At 37.0% G+C, this 21187-nt stretch overlaps 1 protein-coding gene across 4 annotated transcripts in view; it reads right to left on the bottom strand.

Annotated features, from left to right (window-relative positions):
* The window catches only part of GRIA2 (glutamate ionotropic receptor AMPA type subunit 2), a 164934-nt gene that overhangs the window by 60945 nt on the left and 82802 nt on the right, over positions 1–21187 (bottom strand). For all 4 annotated transcript variants that reach the window (XM_067035427.1, XM_067035429.1, XM_067035430.1 and 1 more), the window contains exons 3-5: positions 18849–19088; positions 10788–10984; positions 358–411 (exon numbers count right to left, since the gene is read on the bottom strand). In XM_067035427.1, coding sequence (XP_066891528.1) covers positions 358–411; positions 10788–10984; positions 18849–19088 — 491 coding nt within the window. The remainder of the gene's footprint in view (positions 1–357; positions 412–10787; positions 10985–18848; positions 19089–21187) is intronic.

Raw genomic sequence — 21187 nt, 5'->3', positions numbered from 1 at the left:
GGTAAAGTTTATAAATTACAGTGACAATGAGAAACAAGGGGAAATTTGGACACTTAAATTTTATATCTTTTTGAAAATTTTCCCTTAGTTAAAATACACCTCTAACACAAAGTATAAGCTTGTCAAATATTGTTCTATAATTTCTCACATCATTTATAACAATAGGAAATTGGTTAGAAAATATGAAATGGAAAGTAAGTCTAAAACGTAACAAATTCAGAAAAATATCTTCACTTCTAATTGATCGATATAATCAAAATATGTTTTTAAAAATACCACTGATAAATGCTGGCCATAAATTATTTTTTAATTAACAGGCATCTCTATTAAAATAATAAATGTCATTAATTCACCTACCAGATTTGCAATGATGTAATGGTACCCTTTAACATGTTTTCCAATGGTAATAACCTAACAAAGATAAAGAAACAAATGTAAGTAATGTAAATGTAACATTACTTATGTTATGACCTAATTCAGAAAATAAATTTTATCTACTGTCTTTCTTGATAGTCCACAATAAGTCATATTTGATAAAATATAATTATGAAATTCAGATAATATTTCTCTCAGAAAAAAAGTAACCATACATTTTAGTGCTTTATAAATATTATCTTTCAAGAAGTCAAAAACTAAACAAAAGTGATTACCTTGGTTTCGTTAACAGTGAAAATAAGGTTTCAATATTTTAAGAAATGTGAAACCGAAAACGTGTTGAATCCATAATAAGTCATAATTTTATTCCTACAAGAGCTATTTTTTTTCTTTTCAGTGAAACATAGACAGCTGAACCAAACATCTGAGATTTTATATTCACAATCTACATTCAAAGATAAACACAGTTTATAGCAGTACATGGGTTTTAAAAGAATATTAATAAGCATATAACAGAATTGCTATTTAGATCTATAAAATAAAATTCCAATCTTAAGAATCTTGAAAAACTTATAGTCTAGTTCAAATGAACATTGTTATTTCTGGTTTAAGGCAGCAAAATATCAGAGAAGCTAATTTTTCTCCACAAATCTAAGTCAAAAATCATGGAACAAGTAGTCATTTGGTAATGCTCACAACAGTTCTGGACATTATTGCATCAACTGGACTCTTCACTGATCTATATCACTTACAAAGAGAAGTAGGTAAAATGGCCACGCTGTAGTCCTGGTACTGAGATACTCAAATGTAATTTCTATTTTTAAGAAAATAGTCACACTAATGGAAAGCATTAAATGTTATTAAAAATTGAAAAGATTAGATCCCCTCCCTTACTGAACTGTTTTGGTGGCTTCCCATTGCTTTTATTAGCATAATGTACGAAATCCTTCACATACTGTGAAGTTCAGGCCCACCTTCTCACTCTCTATACTAGAGCCACATGGCCTTCTTTTTGTTTCTTTGTGCAAAAAGAGCGTCTTTCCATCACCTCAGGGCTTTCATAGATCCTGTTTCCTCTGCTTGGAAAGTTCCCTCCACACCATACCCTTTGTCTCTTAAGGCACAGTGAATCTCAGCCCAGTGTTACCTCCTAGAAGACTTCCCTCCTTCATCCCAGGCAAAGTCAGATGCTCCAAAGCAACACACTTAGTCAAAGAGCAAGGGGAGGGCCAGATCCTAGAAGGATTCCACCACATGTTACTTTGATAGTACATGGTCACAAATTTGGAAGGGAGTTAGGCTTATCTTATTTTTTAACTTTTTTTTTGTAACACAACTAAATTGTCTTTTCCAAGAAAATGAATACTCTGTGTTGAAGGGAGAATTTTGAAGAAAAGACGTCCTCCTGAATGAAAACTATATTAATTAGCATCAGCTGAACTGAGACGGTCATGCCCCTCATATTTCCTACTGGCATCTGTTGATTGTGCTTATTGGTCATTCTACTTTCATAATCGTGCATGTTTTCCTTCTGGGAATTAAGAAAAAACATAGTATTAATGGTGCTACCAGAAGTAGAAGTAGTTGAGTTTAGTGTTCATTGAGAAAAAGAAGAAATATGAAAAATGGTCTAGCCTTACTTCTCTCTAAGAATTAGTATCAGCCATACCATCATATCTTTGCTTTATGGAGCCATTAGTATTGCATTAACAGTAGTAAATTTATGTTAATTTCTAAATGTTTTTGATGTTTGAGTCCTTTCCCCACATAATCACAGCTAGAAATAAGTGTCTCTAAAGTTTTATTGAATGATAAAATACTCATAGACTAACAGCATTTAATTATATTTATAACTTTAAGCAATTATGAATATAAAGCTTCATCTCATCTCTGTTCTCTTGACAGAGTGAGTAAGTCAATAGTGTTTCCTTTTCTTGAAATATACCTCAACCCCACTTTCTGTCTGGTAAACTCTATTCCTTGAAGGGCTCCCATGATCTCCCAATCGAAATTATTTTTTTCTCATAACATCCTGTTCTGTTCATTCATAGTAGGTACCATTACGATAACTGCATATTAATGTAACTATGAAACATCATGGCTATTCACCTTGATGGGCATGCCTGGTCTGTTTAACACTACGTCTTGGATCTCCTGCAGTGCCTGTCTGGTAAACATTAGACACTCAGGGAAATTCACTGAACAAACAACTGGAGGAATCCAAGCCAGCCAGCCAAGTGGTACCCATGTGTGACCCACTCATACATCTTCCCACCCCTGTTAAGACAGGTACTTCCTCCTGCATGCTCTTAGACCACATTGCATTACAACTTGTAATACTGCAGTGTTTATTATGTGTGTATATTTTCTTTCCCCTTTAAACAATGAATTCAGAAGGTAAAATCAAGACCCTTACCTTTCTTTGCATCCCTCATTCCAGACACATACAATGTCCTCAATAAATTCACACACTCACATAATACATTCAAATAAAATATATGTGCAAAATACTGTGTACATTTTGAATGGATGTCCATATGGACATTTATTTAATCACGATCATATATTTGCTACAAAAAATGTCACTCCATGAAATAATGCCATTTGCAGCAACATGGATGGACCTAGAGATTTTCATACAAAGTGAAGCAAGTCAGACAGAGAAAGACAAATATCGTATAATATCACTTATATGTGGAATCTAAAATATGACACAAATGAACGTATCTATGAAACAGAAACAGACTCACAGACATAGAAAACAAACTTGTGGTTACCAAGGGGGAGAAGGAGTAGGGGAGGGAAGGATTGGGGGTTTGGGATTAGCAGATGCAAACTATTATATAAAGAATGGATACAAGGTCCCACTGTATATCATAGGGAATTATATTCAATATCCTGTGATAAACCATAATGGAAAAGAATATGAAAAGGAATGTATATATGTGTGTGTGTATATATATATATATACATATATATATATCTGAGTCACTTTGCAGTACAGTAGAAATTAACGCATTGTAAATCAATTATGCTTCAATAAAATAAATTTTTAAAAAATTCCATTCCACTCATGCAGCTTAATATCATCAACACAAACAACCCAATCAAAAAATGGGCAGAAGACCTAAATAGACATTTCTCCAAAGAAGACATACAGATGGCCATGAGGCACATGAAAAGATGTTCACCATTGCTAATTATCAGAGAAATGCAAATCAAAACTACAATGAGATATCTCTTCACACCGATCAGAATGGCCATCATCAACAAATCCACAAACAATAAATGCTGGAGAGGGTGTGGAGAAAAGGGAACCTTCCTACACTGTTGGTGGGAATATAAATTGGTGTGGCCACTATGGAGAACAGTAGGGAGGTTCCTTAAAAAACTAAAAATAGAGCTGCCATATGATCCTGCAATCCCACTCCTGGTTATATATCAGGAGAAAATCATGGTCCAAAAGGATACATGCACCCCAATGTTCATTGCAGCACTGTTTACAATAGCCAAGACATGGAAACAACATAAATGTCCATTGACTAGAGGAATGGGTAAAGAAGATGTGGAACATATATACAATGGAATATTACTCAGCCATTAGAAAAGAATGAAATAATGCCACTTGTAGCAACATGGACAGGCCTAGAGATTGTCATACCGAGTGAAGTAAGTCAGATAGAGAAACAGAAATATGGTATGATATCCCTTATAAGTGGAATCTAAACAGAAATGATACAAATGAACTTCCAAAACAGAAACAGACTCAAAGACTTAGAGAACAAATTTATGGTTACCATGGGGGAAGGGATAGTTAGGGAGATTGGGATTGATATGTACACATTGTTATAAAACAAACAAACAGAGAAGAAGAATGCAATAACTGAAGAATACACTAGAAGGAATCAATAACAGAATAACTGAGGCAGAAGAATGAATAAGTGAGCTGGAAGACAAAATGGTGGAAATAACCGACAAGAAGAATATAGAAAAAAGAATGAAAAGAATTGAAGACAATCTCACAGACCTCTGGGACAACATTAAATGCACCAACATTCAAATTATAGGGGTACCAGAAGAAGAAGAGAAAAAGAAATGGTCTGAGAAAATATTTGAAGAGATTATACTTGAAAACTTCCCTCACATGGTTAAGGAAATAGTCACCCAAGTCCAGGAAGCACAGAGTCCCATACAGGATAAAACCTAGGAAAAACACACCAAGACACATTAATCAAACTATCAAAAATTAAATTCAACGTAATAATATAAAAAGCAGCAAGGGAAAAACAAAAATAACATACAAAGGAATCCCCATAAGGTTATCAGCTGATTTTTCAGTGGAAACTCTGCAGGCCAGAAGGGGGTGGCAGGATATAAAGTGACAAAAGAGGAAAACCTAAAACCAAGGTTACTCTACCCATGAAGGATCTCATTCAGATACAATGGAGAAGTCAAAAGCTTTCGAGACAAGCAAAAGCAAAGAGAATTCAGCACCACCAAACCAGCTTTACAACAAATGCTACAGAAACTTCTCTAAGCAGGAAACACAAGAGAAGAAGAAGACCCCAAAAAACAAACCCAAAACAATTAAGAAAATGGTAATAGGAATGTACAGACCGATAATAACCTTGAATGTAAACGGATTAAATGCTCCAACCAAAAGACACAAACTGGCTGAATGGATACAAAAACAAGACCCATATATGTGCTGTTTACAAGAGACCCACTTCAGACCTAAGGACACATACAGACTGAAAGTGAAAGGATGGAAAAAGATATTTCATGCAAATCTAAATCAAAAGAAAGCTGGAGTAGCAATACTCCTATCAGATAAAATAGACTTTAAATAAAGACTGTTACAAGAGATAAGGAGGGACACTACATAACGATCAAAGGTTCAAGCCAAGAAGAAGATATAACAATTATAAATGTTTATGCATTCAACATAGGAGCACCTCAATGCATAAGGTAGATGCTAACAACCATGAAGGGAGAAACTGACAGTAACACAATAATAGTAGGGGACTTTAACACCCCACTTTCACCAATGGACAGACCATCCAAACAGAAAATAAGTAAGGAAACACAAGCTTTAAATGACACAATAGACCAGATAGATCTAATTGATATTTATAGAACATTCCACTCAAAAGTGGCAGAATACACTTTTACCTCAAGTTCACATGGTACATTCTCAAGGACAGATCACATCTTGGGTCACAAATCAAGCCTCAGAAAATTTAAGAAAACTGAAATCGTATCAAGCATCTTTTCTGACCACAACGCTATGAGATTGGAAATCAACTACAGGAAAAAAAACTGTAAGAAACACAAATACATGGAGGCTAAACAGTGCACTACTAAATAACCAAGAGATCACTGAAGAAATAAAAAAATACATAGAAACAAGTGACAATGAAAACATGATGAACCAAAACTTATGGGATGCAGAAAAAGCAGTTCTAAGAGGGAAGTTTATAGCAATACAATCTCACCTCAAGAAACAAGAAAAATCTCAAATAAACAATCTAAACCTACATTTAAAACAACAAGAGAAAGAAGAACAAAGAAAACCCAAAGTCAGTAGAAGGAAAGAAATAATAAAGATAAAAGCTGGTTCTCTGAGAAGATAAACAAAATGGATAAACCCTTAGCCAGACTCATCAAGAAAAAAAGGGATAAGACTCAAATCAACAGAATTAGAAATGAAAAAGGAGAAATCACAACTGACACTGCAGAAATACAAAGGATTATAAGAGACTACTACAAACAACCATATGCCAATAAAATAGACAACCACGAAGAAATGGACAAATTCTTCAAAAGGTACAATTTTCCAAGACTGAGCCAGGAAGAATTAGAAAATATACACAGACCTGTCACAAGTAATAGAATTGAAACCATAATTTAAAATCTTCCAACAAACAAAAGTCTAGGACCAGAAGGCTTCACAGGCAAATTCTATCGAACATTTACAGAAGAGTTAACACCGATCCTTCTCAAACTCTACCAAAAAATTGCAGAGGGAGAAACAATCCTAAATTCATTCAATGAAGCCACCGTTACCCTGACACCAAAACCATAAAAAGATATCACAGAAAACGAAAATTATAAACCAATATCATTGATGAATATAGATGCAAAAATCCTGAACAAAATCCTAGCAACCAGAATCCAACAGCACATTAAAAGGAACATACACCATGATCAAGTGGGATTTATCCCAGGAATGCAAGTATTCTTCAATATACACAAATCAATCAATGTGATACACCATATTAACAAATTGAAGCATAAAAACCATATGATCACCTCAATAGATGTAGATAAAGCTTTTCACAAAATTCAACACCCATTTATGATAAAAACTCTTCAGAAAGTGGGCATAGAGGGAACCTACCTCAACATAATAAAGGCTGTATATGACAAACCCACAGCAAGCATCATACTCAATGGTGAAAAACTGAAAGCATTTCCACTAAGATTAGGAACAAAACAAGGATGTCCACTCTCACCACTCTTATTCAACATAGTTTTGGAAGTCCTAGCCACAGCAATCAGAGAAGAAAATGAAATAAAATAATACAAATTGGAAAAGAAAAAGTATAACTGTCACTGTTTGCAGATGACATGATACTATACATAGAAAATCCTAAAGATGCCACCAGAAAACTACTAGAGCTAATCAATGAATTTGGTAAGGTACAGGATACAAACAATGCACAGAAATCTCTGGCATTCCTATACACCAACGATGAAAAATCAAAAAGAGAAATTAAGGAAACACTCCCATTTGCCATTGCAACCAAAAGAATAAAATAGCTAGGAATAAACCTGCTGAAGGGGGCAAAAAGACTTGTACTCAGAAAAGTATAAGACACTGTTGAAAGAAATCAAAGATGACATAAACAGATGGAGAGATATACCATGTTCTTGGATTGGAAGAATCAATTTTGTGAAAATGACTATACTACCCAAAGCAATCTACAGATTCAATGCCATCCCTATCAAACTACCAATGGCATTCTCAAAGAGTTAGAACAAAAAATTTTACAGTTTGTATGGAAACACAAAAGACCCCGAATAGCCAAAGCAATCTTGAGAAAGAAAAACAGAGCTGGAGGAATCAGGCTCCCTGACTTCAGACTATACTGCACAGCTACAGTAATCAAGACAGTATGGTACTGGCACAAAAACAGAAATATAGATCAACGGAACAGGACAGAAAGCCCAGAGATAAACCCACGCACATATGGTCACCTAATTTATGACAAAGGAGACAAGAACATACAATGGAGAAACGATAGCCTCTTCAATAAGTGGTGCTGGGAAAACTGGACAGTTACATGTAAAAGAATGAAATTAGAAGACTCCTTAACAACATACACAAAAATAAACTCCAAATGGATTAAAGAATTAAATGTAAGACCAGACACTATAAAACTCTTAGAGGAAAACATAGGAAGAACACTCTTTGACATAAACCACAGCAAGATCTTTTCTGATCCACCTCCTAGAGTAATAAAACAAAAATAAACAAATGGGATCTAATTAAACTTAAAAGCTTTTACACAGCAAAGGAAACCATAAACAAGACAAAAAGACAACCCTCAGAATGGGAGAAAATATTTGCAAATGAAACAACAGACAAAGGATTAATCCCCAAAATATACAAACAGTTCATGGAGCTCAATATCAAAAAAACAAATAATCCAGTTAAAAAATGGGTGGAGGACCTAAATAGACATTTCACAAGGAAGACATACAGATGGCCAAGAGGCACATGAAAAGATGCTCAACATCACTAATTATTAGAGAAATGCAAATCAAAACTACAGTGAGGTATCACCTCATGCCATTGAGAATGGCCATTAGCAAAAAATTTACAAAACAATAAATGCTGGAGAGGGTGTGGAGAAAAGGGACCCCTCCTGCACTATTGGTGGGTAGGTAAATTGATACAGTCACTATGGAGAACAGTACGGAAATTCCTTAAAAAACTAAAAATAGAACTACCATATGACCCAGCAATCCCACTACTGGGCATATACCCTGAGAAAACCATAATTCAAAAAGAGTCATGTACCACAATGTTCATGGCAGCACTGTTTGCAATTGCCAGGACGTGGAAGCAGCCTAAGTGTCCATCGACGGATGAATGGATAAAGAAGATGTGGCACATATATACAATGCAATATTACTCAGCTATGAAAAGAAAAGAAACTGAATTATTTGTATTGAGGTGGATGGACCTAGAGTCTGTCATACAGAGCGAAGTAAGTCAGAAAGAGAAAAACAAATAGCATATGCTAACACATATATATGGAATCTAAAAAAAAAAAAAAAAAAAAGTACCGATGAACGTAGTTGCAGGGCAGAAATAAAGAGGTAGAGATAGAGAATGGACTTGAGGACATGGGGTGGGAGGGTGAAGCTGCGGCAAAATGAGAGTAGCATCGACATATATACACTACCGAATGTAAAATATTTAGCTAGTGGGAAGCAGCTGCATAGCACAGGGCGATCAGCTCAGTGCTTTGTGACCACCTAGAGGGGTGGGATAGGGAGGGTGAGAGGGAGACGCAAGAGGGAGGGGATATGGGGACATGTGTATGCATATGGCTGATTCGCTTTGTTGTGCAACAGAAACTAACACAGTATTGTGAAGCAATTATACTCCATTAAAGATCTATTAAAAAAATAAAATGGATAACCAACAAAGACCTACTGTATAACACAGGGAACTCTGCTCAGTGTTATGTAACAACCTAAATGGGAAAATTATTTGAAAAAGAATAGATACATGTATATGTATAACTGAATCACTTTGCTGTACACCTAAAACTATCACAACATTTTTAATCAACTATACTCCAATATAAAATAAAAAGTTTTAAAAAAAGATTTAAAAAAATTCCATTCCATATATTCCCAGTTTCTTTTGTAGTTTCTCTCTTCTAGTTTTGGGAAGAATTATTTTCATATAGGCTTTCAGCAACTTGTATTATGATGAGTCATGAATACCTAAATTTTTAAAACAAAGACTAACAACTATTATCAAAATTCAGTTTTAATGAGAATCTCCTCTGAAATTCAAATGAGTTGTTAGGTTCACATTTGAACAAGAGGACTTCGTGTTAAAAACAATCCCAGCTTCCTCTCCGGAGACAAAAATCCAGACTGTTCTAATGAAATGTCGACTTCTCTGACATAAAACATTTAGTTTGTTGTCATAACAAGTTAGTTTTATTCAGTTATTCAATATTTCATGAGAGATCCATTTTGTATATCTTAGGCCCTCTATTATTCTATAACAATTAAGGGTTCATCAAGGTTTATGTTTGCAAAATGCTTTGTTTTACAGATGAGTGAACCTAATTTTCTCCTCAAAGCCTAAGCAGGGCCAAGATATGCATACTGAATTGTGTATTTTCTTCCAATCCTATATTATTCCAAGGAATAATTTTATATGCATACATTTATGTATGTAAGTGACATACATAAATGTCTAACATATATATATATAATTATTCCGAGGAAAATATTATAAATGTACATTTTCAGCTGGAAAAGAAGCAGATACCAGTGGAGGAGGCCTTAGGCAGTAAATCCTGATGCTTTTTACCGCCAGCTCTGGTCACCTACCCTACCTGCATAACAGAGTGGATTTTATTTCTATCGTGTGGAGATCACTGCATGGCCATCCCATCCTGAAAGACCTTAAAAGGAAGCAAGCTGATGTGATGAGCACAGATACCTCTGGTATCATATTATTCTTTAAAATAATGCAAATTAATTCATCTAGCTTACTTTTCAAGCAGCAAGGACTGCATATATCACTCCTACATATTTTATTCTCATAGATTAATAGTTTCACAGTGACACAAAACCTACCTACTGAGGAAAAAAATTACTTCTTGGAAAAATAAATGCATGCTCTTTCTGAAGAGCGAAATGCACGCAGACAACCATCCAGGTTTAGCGCACCGCACTGTATCCCAACGTTTGAAGTCTTGCCAAAGAATCCATGAATTACCCACTTTTCCCTTAGGACCCAGACTTATTTTCACTTAATGCCTGCCTGTTTCCTTCTGTCTTAACAGTTCAAAAGAACTGAATTTTACATTTGCACTTCAAAATATCAAAATTTAGGACAACACGATGGCCCACACGATCAGGACCCGTATATGGCATAGAGGTAATGGTTAGTGTGGCGTGCCAGCACTACTGGGGACGCCCCGCTATTGCTAAGTGAAGCCAGGGAGGAGGTCACGCCGATCCTTGCCGGGTCCTCCACGGGCCCTGGGGAAACCTGCTGCTCAGGCACCGCCCCGAAACGCTCCCTGCGCGCGAACGCCCAGGCTGCACGCACGCGCTCGATTGGGCGCCCTAGGAAACAGGCAGGGGCCAACCTGGTCCACGATGTCGTTGACTTTGTCCCGTTCACAGTCCAGGATGACACGCCTCTCCTTTTTTAGCTCCAGATCCTGGAAGAGCGAGCGGTAGGTCTCATCCTTCTTTTCATTGTTGATGTTCCCCACGTTGATAGCGGTCACGTGCCACTTCTTTTCAGCAGCGGAATCCAGCACCGCCTGCAGGGTGGACAGGCCTACGAAAGCAGAGAGACACGGGGCTGACGCAAGGCTCGGCTAACGGGGAAGCGCGCCGCGGAACTGACAACGCGGCTGGAAGGCGGCTGCTGCTTTCCTGCAACGAAGGGACGCTGACGCCTCTAACAGCTGTGACCCTTAGCAACACCCACTCACTGCCACTTCGCATCAGGAACTCTTTCCTCCACCTGGGAAAACGGCACCCCTTCATTCGGGCTGCTCAGCTGTTTTCTTTTGGACATTACCCAGGTGTGGTGTTTTAATACCTCTGGGGTTTGGGGGCGTTTGTCTGCCTTTTTGGCCACACCGTGCAGCTTGAGGGATGTTAGTTCCCCAAGCAGGAATTGACCCCGTGACCTCCGCAGTGAAAACGCCTAGTCCTATAACCACTGGGCCAACCAGGAAATTCCCTACCTCTGGTTTTAATGAAATCAAAGGACATCCATTCTTTCTTGTATAGAAGAGAAAAAAAATATTTCCTTATGTATGACATGCTATCATTTCACGTTCAGTCTATTTTCAGTAAGATGAATCTATGTGGGTCTGTGTGAGTCTTAAAACCAATCATCTCTGAAGCTGCTCGATTTCCTCCTATCGTTTTCTGGTTGGCAGTTGTTATTTTTTTTTTTTCCTCAGCCTCTGTTATATCATTTTTGTTACTGGGACTAATCCTGTAGAAATTAAATGTTCACTTATTAACCACATGGTAGCAGTTCGTTTTCTAGAACAGATTGGTTACATTTACTTAACTTTCCAGATGTGAGACCACTTTACCCGTCCTTAGTAGCTTTGTTTATAGCATTATACGACTTAGGTCATATCGAAAACTGAATTTTTATTTTTAATTGGTCCCACACTGCCTCATATGTAGGGTTGGGAGGGAAAACAAGTTGGGAACATCTTTCCTAAGGTTAATGCTGCAGTTTAGCACTTGGAGAACTAGTTATATAGACCTGCCTCCAATGCCGCTTCAACTCTTCACAGACAACCCAAATTCATCACTTCTATGGATAGCTCCATGAACAACAAAAATCAAGGCTCCAAAAAGAATTCAAGACTCATCACATCATCTTCTTTATTCCAGAAAGACAAGAATATTGGGCCCTCTTTACCCATAAAATCTGGGCTTTCCCTAATGTGAACGCATGACTCTAGAAGCTTTATTCATGTACTAAACTTTATTGAAATCTATTTACCACAGCAAAAAATATGCATATTCTAAATGTTGTTGAAAATTACCTGAACCTGGAAAATATCATTAAAATTTTCTTTGATTCCATATTGCCAAGGGTATATAAGATGAGCCTAGAACACCTTGTGAGCCCCCAAAGCAAGAAGCTCTCCAAAACTATCAGCCTCGTGTCAAAAGACCCAGGAGCAAATGTGATGAGAATCACTTTAAACAGAGATGATGCAGTTGGAATAGCAATAAGAATAATCACTGCAAAAGACTTAAATACATACACCTTCTAATCCATAGATTAGGAATGACATTTAAGAAAAATATTTTATTGCCTTTGATGAATGCTAAGGAACCAAGTTATTATTTTGAAAACTGGTAAATAAAGGTAAAGAAACAAGCATTTTCCTGCCTTTCCTATATGAACTCTACTCCGGGTAATAGTTAATTAAGGGACTTTTTTTTGGTTTTTTTGGAAAAACTCCAGCTAATAAATGATGAATGAATATAGATTCAGAATTACAACCAATCTTGTAACACCTTTTGAATTAATGAATCAAGGCAAGAAATCGTTAACTGCTGCTAACAAAACAAAAAGAGAGATGCGTAGAAGTTACGGGCCTTCAAATGGCGATACTCAACACCACCTATGAAGTACTCATGCCAAGAAGTGAACATGAATCTCAGCAAGCATCTAGGTCTAATTACCCTTTTATAACGAATGTATGGCACAGAGTAATGTGCCAACCGAAGTCCGGACTGTGGGAAACTCTACATTACCTTATAAAAGCCTAACGAGATATGTTAACCAACTGGATATATGGACCTCACTTTTATCCTGATTCAAACAAACTGTGAAAAAAAAATAGATGATGCTAGTAATGAAGTACTGTTAACTTGTCCATATATGATAATGATATTGTAGTTAGATTTAAACCAAGAGAATTGTTCTTTCAAAATATAAACTGAAATATTTACAGCTGAAATAACAGGATGTCAGGTATTTGCTTCAAAATACTTGTCAGGAACAGAAGGTAGAGATAAAGCCAGATTCCTCTTACCCATCATTAACAGACCTGGCTTAAGTGTCCTTGCAGGCCTTCACATTATTCTGTCCATGTTGTTATTTAACATATTTCATAATGAAAATGGAAAATAATTTACTTTTATTTCAAATTGAAAAGTCGAACGATAATTAAACTTAAAATGAATTTTGTAGAGTTTTTTTGGGCAAAACAACAAAATTAGTTTCCTCCATCCAGTCTTGTAACAAAATATATACGGTACTCAAGAATTACTCAAGGGATAACTTAAACAGAGACCACATGCCATTGTAAAAAATCTATTAATGATAAAACTTCTTTTAAAAACTTCACAGATCACCCATGATTTCCGATCACTGTAAGTAAATTAAATCCTTCCAGGATGCATTTCAAATTCTTTTCCTGTTTTTCATCATCTGTGAAGATAGAACCAAAGTTGATCATCAGGATCAACTCAACAGCTATCAACTCAATAGCTATTTCAATGTGCTTGAAAACTTATTAAGTTTATTCAGTTTTTTTTTTCCAAGTAGGAAGAAAAGCTAATTTTCTAAACCTTTTCCACTGTCAAGGTCCTACTTTTCCACATTCCAGTGATGATGTGACTCTTCTTGTCACCTCTTTAAAACAACACATCCGTGGGTGGTGTTCTACATACTACATATTACCATACAGCACTTATATGTGAGCTTCCTTTCTTCTAGGCAATAAATTATTTCATGTTGCTTTCATTTAATTATGAACTTTACCACATACTAAGTTAGTTTCAAGCAGTGATGTTCTTGATATTCTGTCCTATCCTTCAACATATATAACAAGAAATTTTAAATATAAATGCCAATGTGTAAATGAATCTCAAGTGATTTTTCTAAACTTAACATTTATTGGCAGTTCACCTTGTCCAAAATGTGGAGAGGATATATATATAAAATCAATAAAAATGCATTTAAGGAACTAGCTGATTCAAACTCATCCATTTTATGTATCAAAAAATAACTCACAGTTGGTGTGGATTCTGTTATTAAAACTCTTAGAATTAATATTTTGTAACCTATGAAACCTAAAAAAAATACACCCATTTATTTTGATACTAAACTGCCCAAGTGGTACGTAATCAGACGATGAATTTAGTTTCATCAACTGTCTACAGAAATGTATGACCTTACCTTATTAACATTGACCCAATAAATAAAAACCACATTTTGATTAAGTCCTGGTTCAGATGTAGTACATGTGTATCCAAAGACAAACCTATATTGAAGACATTAACATAGGCAACCCCATGACTCTATACCTCAAATGTGCTGCAGATCCATCTACCTACTCTCCCTGCCATCTACCTCCTCTCTCCGGAACTTTTAGGAAGGGTGTTGGGTTATCCATTGAGGAGTGCCAGGCTGCTGCCACATGACTTGGATAAAAGAGAAGACGCCAGCATTCCTAAAGGGTCACGTGGCACCAAGTGAACAGCTTCAGCAATCCTCTCACCGGTAAACTTGAAATAGTCAAAAACCTATACAGAGATCAGGGTGCATCCATGTCTTCCTGTGTCTACAATTGGGATATAGTCTCCTGGACTTGTTGCTCGGCCTTTGGATGGGTAGTTGGAATCAGGAAAGGTTTCATTGGCAACCCTAGGTAAAAGCAGTGCAAAGGAGAAGCATAGAAAAACTGTATCCTTCTCATCTAGCTTGTATTCAGTGCAGAATGCTGGACAGCCATTCTCATGCTTGGGCTATTCAAAAGAACATCAAGTCATATATTTAGAAATTAAAATTGAACAATACGTTTACCTGATCTAGACTCTCAGAAAATTAAACATTATTAAAAACAAATCCTTACGGTCAAGGACCTGGAAAGAGTGCCACATCAAAAACAGACAAAACTCTTTGAAATTGAGGCATATGGAGACATAACTTGAAAGGTCAAATCATGGAACCTATTTTTAAAAGCACTCATAATATAGTAAGAGCACAGAGATCCATTCTCAAGTCGTGCAACACAAAAACAAGGAGGTGCTTCCTGAAAGTGTAAGAGAAATGGGTTAAGGACCATAGGGGGAAAAAACAGTTCATGTGATAAATGTATGGATCAACGTTTTAAAATGTGGTTTAACAATTGTAATTAATACGAAAAAATCAGAGAGCAAACATGCCATTTCCACGAGTCAAGTAAAACATTACGTAAAGGTCAAGTCTTTTGCCAGTATTTTGAGTCTTACACATTTAGCTCTGAAAATAGATTCAGATGAAAAACCAGTGCAATGCTCTTCATATTAAACAATGATATTTCAAACCCATTTGAAAATATCTCGAAAGTGTATCCATAATGTCACTTTTGGCTTTAATATATAATTATTTAATATTATCACTGTAATGTTGACCTCTCCACAGATGTACTTGAACTCAAATCAACTTGTATAATTTAATGATTGGAGATTATCGCATCATTTCAATTGCACTTAATATTCATAAAGTGTTAATAAAATAATTTAAAATGTCTCCGGTTCTTTTCACATAAGTCCAGCCGTCATCATCCGATCCATAGTGAGGCTGAAGTGTGTCCCTAAAGTGAAAAGACCTCCTTGCACCTAGTCAAAGAGTAGAGAGAATTCATCTCTGATCCTTCAATGTATTTTATTTTTTTGTTTGTTTGTTTGTTTTTGTTTGTTTTTTGCGGTACGCGGGCCTCTCACTGTCGCGGCCTCTCCCGTTGCGGAGCACAGGCTCCGGACGCGCAGGCTCAGCCGCCACGGCTCACGGGCCCAGCCGCTCCGCGGCACGTGGGATCCTCCCGGACCGGGGCGCGAACCCGCTTCCCCTGCATCGGCAGGCGGACTCCCAACCACCGCGCCACCAGGGAAGCCCTGATCCTTCAATTTAGCAAGCAAGATTCAGGTTCTAATATCCTCTCAAACTTAAAATACACAGATGCTCAACTCATTCATTTATTAATGCTGTTTATTGACATCAACTCTGTGCTACCATTATCTTAAGTGCTGTATGTACAGTTAGGTGTAGTGGGTACTGCCAGGGCACTGCCTTCCTGGGCTTAGAGCCAGATCTTAAATTAAAAGAATAAAGCTTAGTCTGTGTGATTAAAACAGTCCCTAGAATATACTGGGAGCTCACTTCTTGGGTGAAAGAACGAACATCAATATTAATTATAAATTATGATAAGTACTATGTAGGAAAAGAAAAGGTTGCTTTGAGAGAAGATAACAATATGAAATGCACCTCTGTGGGAAAGTTATATAAACTAAGACCTGAAGGAGAAAAATTTAGATGTCTGTGCAGAGATTCAAGGTGAAAGAATTTGGTGCATCTGAGAAAGTGAAATATTAGTGAGATGGGTTTAGCCTAGTGAGTGAGCAAGGCAGTAGTATAAGTGGGCAGGAACCAGATACTATTAACACCTTACAGTCATGTTAAGAAATTTCAGTTTTATCCTCATTATAATGAGGAGCCACTGGAGTATTTTAAGCAAAGGAGCAATGTGGTCAGTAAAGCATTTAAAAGCATTCAAAAAATAGAGCTACCATCTGATCCTGCAATCCCACTCCTGGGCATATACCCAGAGAAAACCATAATTCGAAACGATACACACACCCCAATATCCATTGCAGCACTATTTACAATATCCAGGACATGGAAGCAACCTAAATGTCCATCAACAGAAAAATGGATAAAGAAGATGTGATACATATACACAATGGAATATTACTCAGACATAAAAAAAGAATAAAATAATGCCATTTGCAGCAACAGGGATGGACCTAGAGATGATCATATTCAGCAAAGTAAGTCAGACAAAGAAAGACAAATATAAGATATCACTTATATGTGGAATCTGAAAAGATGATACAAATGTGCTTATTTACAGAACAGAAACAGAATCACAGACATAGAAAACAAGCTTATGGTCGCCCAAGGGGAAAGGTGGAGGGGAGGGATAAATTAAAAGTTTGGGATTAACATGTACACACTACTATATATAAGATAGATAAACAACAAGGACCTACTATAGAGCACAGGGAATTCTACTCAATATCTTGTAATAACCTATAATGGAAAAGAATCTGAAAAAGAATCTGAAAAGATATATAGCTGAATCACTGTGCTGTACACCTGAAACTAACACAACATTGTAAGTCAACTATACCCCAATATAAAACAAAATTAAATTAAAAAATAAATGAAAGCATTCCAAACTTCTGGCTCCTTTACGGAAAATGGATGGAAGAGAAACAAGTGCAGAAATGGAAAGCTGAAGAATGAACACACGGGGCTGTCCTGGCCTGGAGTCATGCCAATGACACAGAAGAGTGGCTAGAAGTAAAAGACATTTAGATGGTAGAACTCCCATGCAGAGGAGACAAGCGTTAAGGAGGACGTAGCAGAGGGCAAGAGGAAGATGGTGATAAGCCCTGTTCACGTTGATCAGAAGGGTGCTTCAGAGCCATCGAGCACACCGGAGTCCGTGTTCACGCTCAACTGGTCTGTGGTTGAGTTTTCCACTTCCCGGGTGTGCCACAAGGCTCTCCCTTGTCAGAGCAGCGGGGAAGTTGCTGACAGGGTCTTTCTTCTCAGCGTGTGTAGTGCTGACTGGCTCTTCCACGGGGCCTTCTCAGTCTCAGGACTGGAGGCCGGGACAGGGAATCAGACACCAGGCTGAAGCATGCTGGGCTGCGACCGCCGCGGCAAATGTCTCCAGACTGATTGTAGGTACTCTGGCAATGGTGGTTGTCGATACTTCCGAGTCCGTTGGTGGATACTTACTGTCTCGAGAAAAATCATCTACGTTCATGTGCACAAAATGTTCATTCGATGTTATGAAGCACACAGACCCACGGAAGCTGAGTCACAGACCCAGGAATGGTTAGAAATATCTGAAATTCTATGACACGTAAGTCAATCAGGTCCGCTAATAGCAAACTTCACAACAAATGATGCGGGAAACACAAAGGAAGTACGCTTACCCCTGAAATAAAAACTAGTAAAATGAGCCAAGACTCCATCTAACTGGCATTCGAATCCAAAACATCTCCTCGTAAATAGCTGTAGAAGACCTGTGACAAAGCACAGATCTGCTGTCAAAAGACCTGAGTTCAGCTGAACCACACGTGGGCGGCTCATGCAAAAATCAACTTCTCTGAGATTCAGGGATCTCCTGCTAAAGCAGGGCTAATAACAACTGTCCCTGTCTGATAAAATGTTTGCATGTGGAAATATTTAATGTCTATACATTTCTGTAGACGTTCTTATTTATATATTTATTCAAATCTTACTTAAACCAACTTTCAAGGCCATCACTTCACTGACCCTGGACTGGGAATATAGTCATCCTAGGGTCTTAGCTGCTGGTACCAGGAAGCGCTCTGTGCATTACAACTGAACATTCGGGCATTCTGTGAACACAATCTATCTCTGTAAATGGTACATCACAACGTTTTTGCTCGTTTGTTTTACTCTAAATATGTTACCCGGGTTTTGAATTGCATTACTCATTTACACAGCATAATTAAGTAAAGTTACCCTTGGACTTCAACACACTTACATAGCCCTATAAAGTCACAGGTAAGTATCAAGTGTGGGCACTGAATGTGGCCCATTACAAAGGGATAAGGATGTTGTCACTTACCTCTGTCACTGTCATAGAGGTATGCAAACTTATCCCACTGGTAGTACTCAATCAAGCTGAGAAGAGCTCCTTTGAGGTCCGGTCGCATCTGAATGACAAATGGATGGGTGCCATCTGTCGGGAAGCTGGGAGTGATGAAAGACACGTGGAGTGTTCCACAAAATGATGTGATGGTGTTTACAGACTTCTTGTCATAAAATCCAAAAATCGCATATACTCCTCTTGAAAACTGGGAGCAGACTAGAAGAACAGGGGAAATAGAAAGGATAAATCATTGAAATTGGCATACAATCTCATGCATTTGCTTGAAAGTAAATGCCCTTTTACATCAAATACAAAAGAATCAACATATTGAAAAATACAGAGAGTTGATATCAATAATTCATCAAATTTTTGAGCACTTATTTACTTAAGACCCTACTTGAGGAATTCAAAGAATTATAAAGCATTAAAAAATAATTCTGGCTATGGGACTATATCAAACTTAAAAGATTTTCCACAGTGACAGAAACCATCAACAAGTTTGAAAAGGCAGCCTACGGGATGGGGGAGGAGATTTTCAAATCCTACATCTGATATGGGGTTAATATCCAATATGTACCAATAACTCGTACAACTCAACATCAAAAACAAAAACAACCCAATTAAAAAATGGGCAGAGGACCTGAATAGACATTTTGCCCAAGAAGACATACAGATGGCCAACAGATACATGAAAAGATGCTCAACATCACTAATCATCAGGGAAATGCAAATCAAAACCGCAGTGAGCTATCACCTCACACCCATTAGAATGGCTGTCACCCAAAAGACAACAAATAACAAATGTTGGCAAGATATGGAGAAAGGGGAGCCCTCCTGCACTGTTGGTGGAAATGCAAATTGGTGCAGCCACTATGGAGAACATTATAGAGGTTCCTCAAAAAATTAAAAATAGAACTACCATACAATCCAGCAATTCCACTTCTGGATATTTTTCTAAAGAAAAAAAATACACTAATAATGTACCCCAACATTCAAAGCAGCATTACTCACAATAGCCAAGACATGGAAGCAACCTAAGAGCCCATCAACAGATGACTGGGTAAAGAGGATGCAGTGTATGTACACAAGGGAATATTACTCAGGTATAAAAAGTAAAAAAGAACAAACTCTTGGATAGACCTAAAGGATACTGTGCTAAGTGGAGTAAGTCAGACAGAGAAGGCAAATCGTGTATGCTTTTATTTCTCTGTGGATTCGAAAAAACAGACAAACAAAAAAGAATAAACATAACAAAACAGAAACAGAATCCTAAATACAGAGGACGAACAGATGCTCACCAGAGGGGAGGGGAGGGGGTGAGTGAAACAGGTGTGGCAGCTGGAGAGGGACAAACTTCCAGTTTCAGAATCAATCGGTCACGGGAATGAAACGTACATTGTGGGGAATATAGTCAATAATACTGTGGATGGTGACAAACAGTAAGTAGACCTATCCTGGTGATCATTTTGTAATCTACAGAAATGACGAGTCATTACGTTGTGCACCAGGAAGTAACAGAGTGTTGCTGGTCAATTACACTTCAAAAACAACACTGATGGGTATAAAATGGGTGACCAATAAGAACCTGCTGTATAAAAAATAAATTTAATTTAATTTAAAATTTTTTAAAAAACCAAGCAAACTCATCGAAAAAGAGATCACATTTGTAGTTATCAGAGGTGAAGGGCGGGGGAGAAGAAATTGGATGAAGGTAGTCAAAAGGTACGAAATTCCAGTTCTACGTGATAAATAAATACTCGGGATGTAAAGTACCGCATGGTAAATGTAATTAACACTGCTGAATGTTATGTATGAGAGTAGTTAAGAAAGTAAATCCTAAGAGTTCTCATCACAAAGAAACATTTTTAAATTTTTCTTTTATCTTGTATCTATATGAGATGAATGTTCACTAAGCTTATTGTGATAACCATTTCATGCTGTATGTAAGTCAAATCATTACGCTTCATGCCTTAAACTTATAGAGGGCCGTATGTCAATTATAACTCGATAAAACTGGAAGAAAAAAAGAATATATACACATTCTCATTTAACAAGCCATGTAAGTATAAACATATTTTAGGACAGCCCCATAAAAAAAGAATACAAGTAAAAATCATTAACTATAAAGAACAAACTGCAATTACCGGGGATTTATACATATTCATAATGACTCGTTCTTTGTATTATCTGATTTTGTTAAAGGCTTTATCATGCTAATAATGCTTTTATACTACAAGATCGGCGCACTTATGAAAAGTTCTAACGCCAACCAAAACCTCTTTAAGAGAAGAAGGATGCAGGGCTGGCACCGCACA

This window comes from Kogia breviceps, chromosome 6 (genome assembly GCF_026419965.1).
Source record: "Kogia breviceps isolate mKogBre1 chromosome 6, mKogBre1 haplotype 1, whole genome shotgun sequence".
NCBI lineage: Eukaryota > Metazoa > Chordata > Mammalia > Artiodactyla > Physeteridae > Kogia > Kogia breviceps.
Note: the sequence above shows the minus strand (reverse complement) of the source record. Positions and strands in the feature narration are given on the sequence as shown.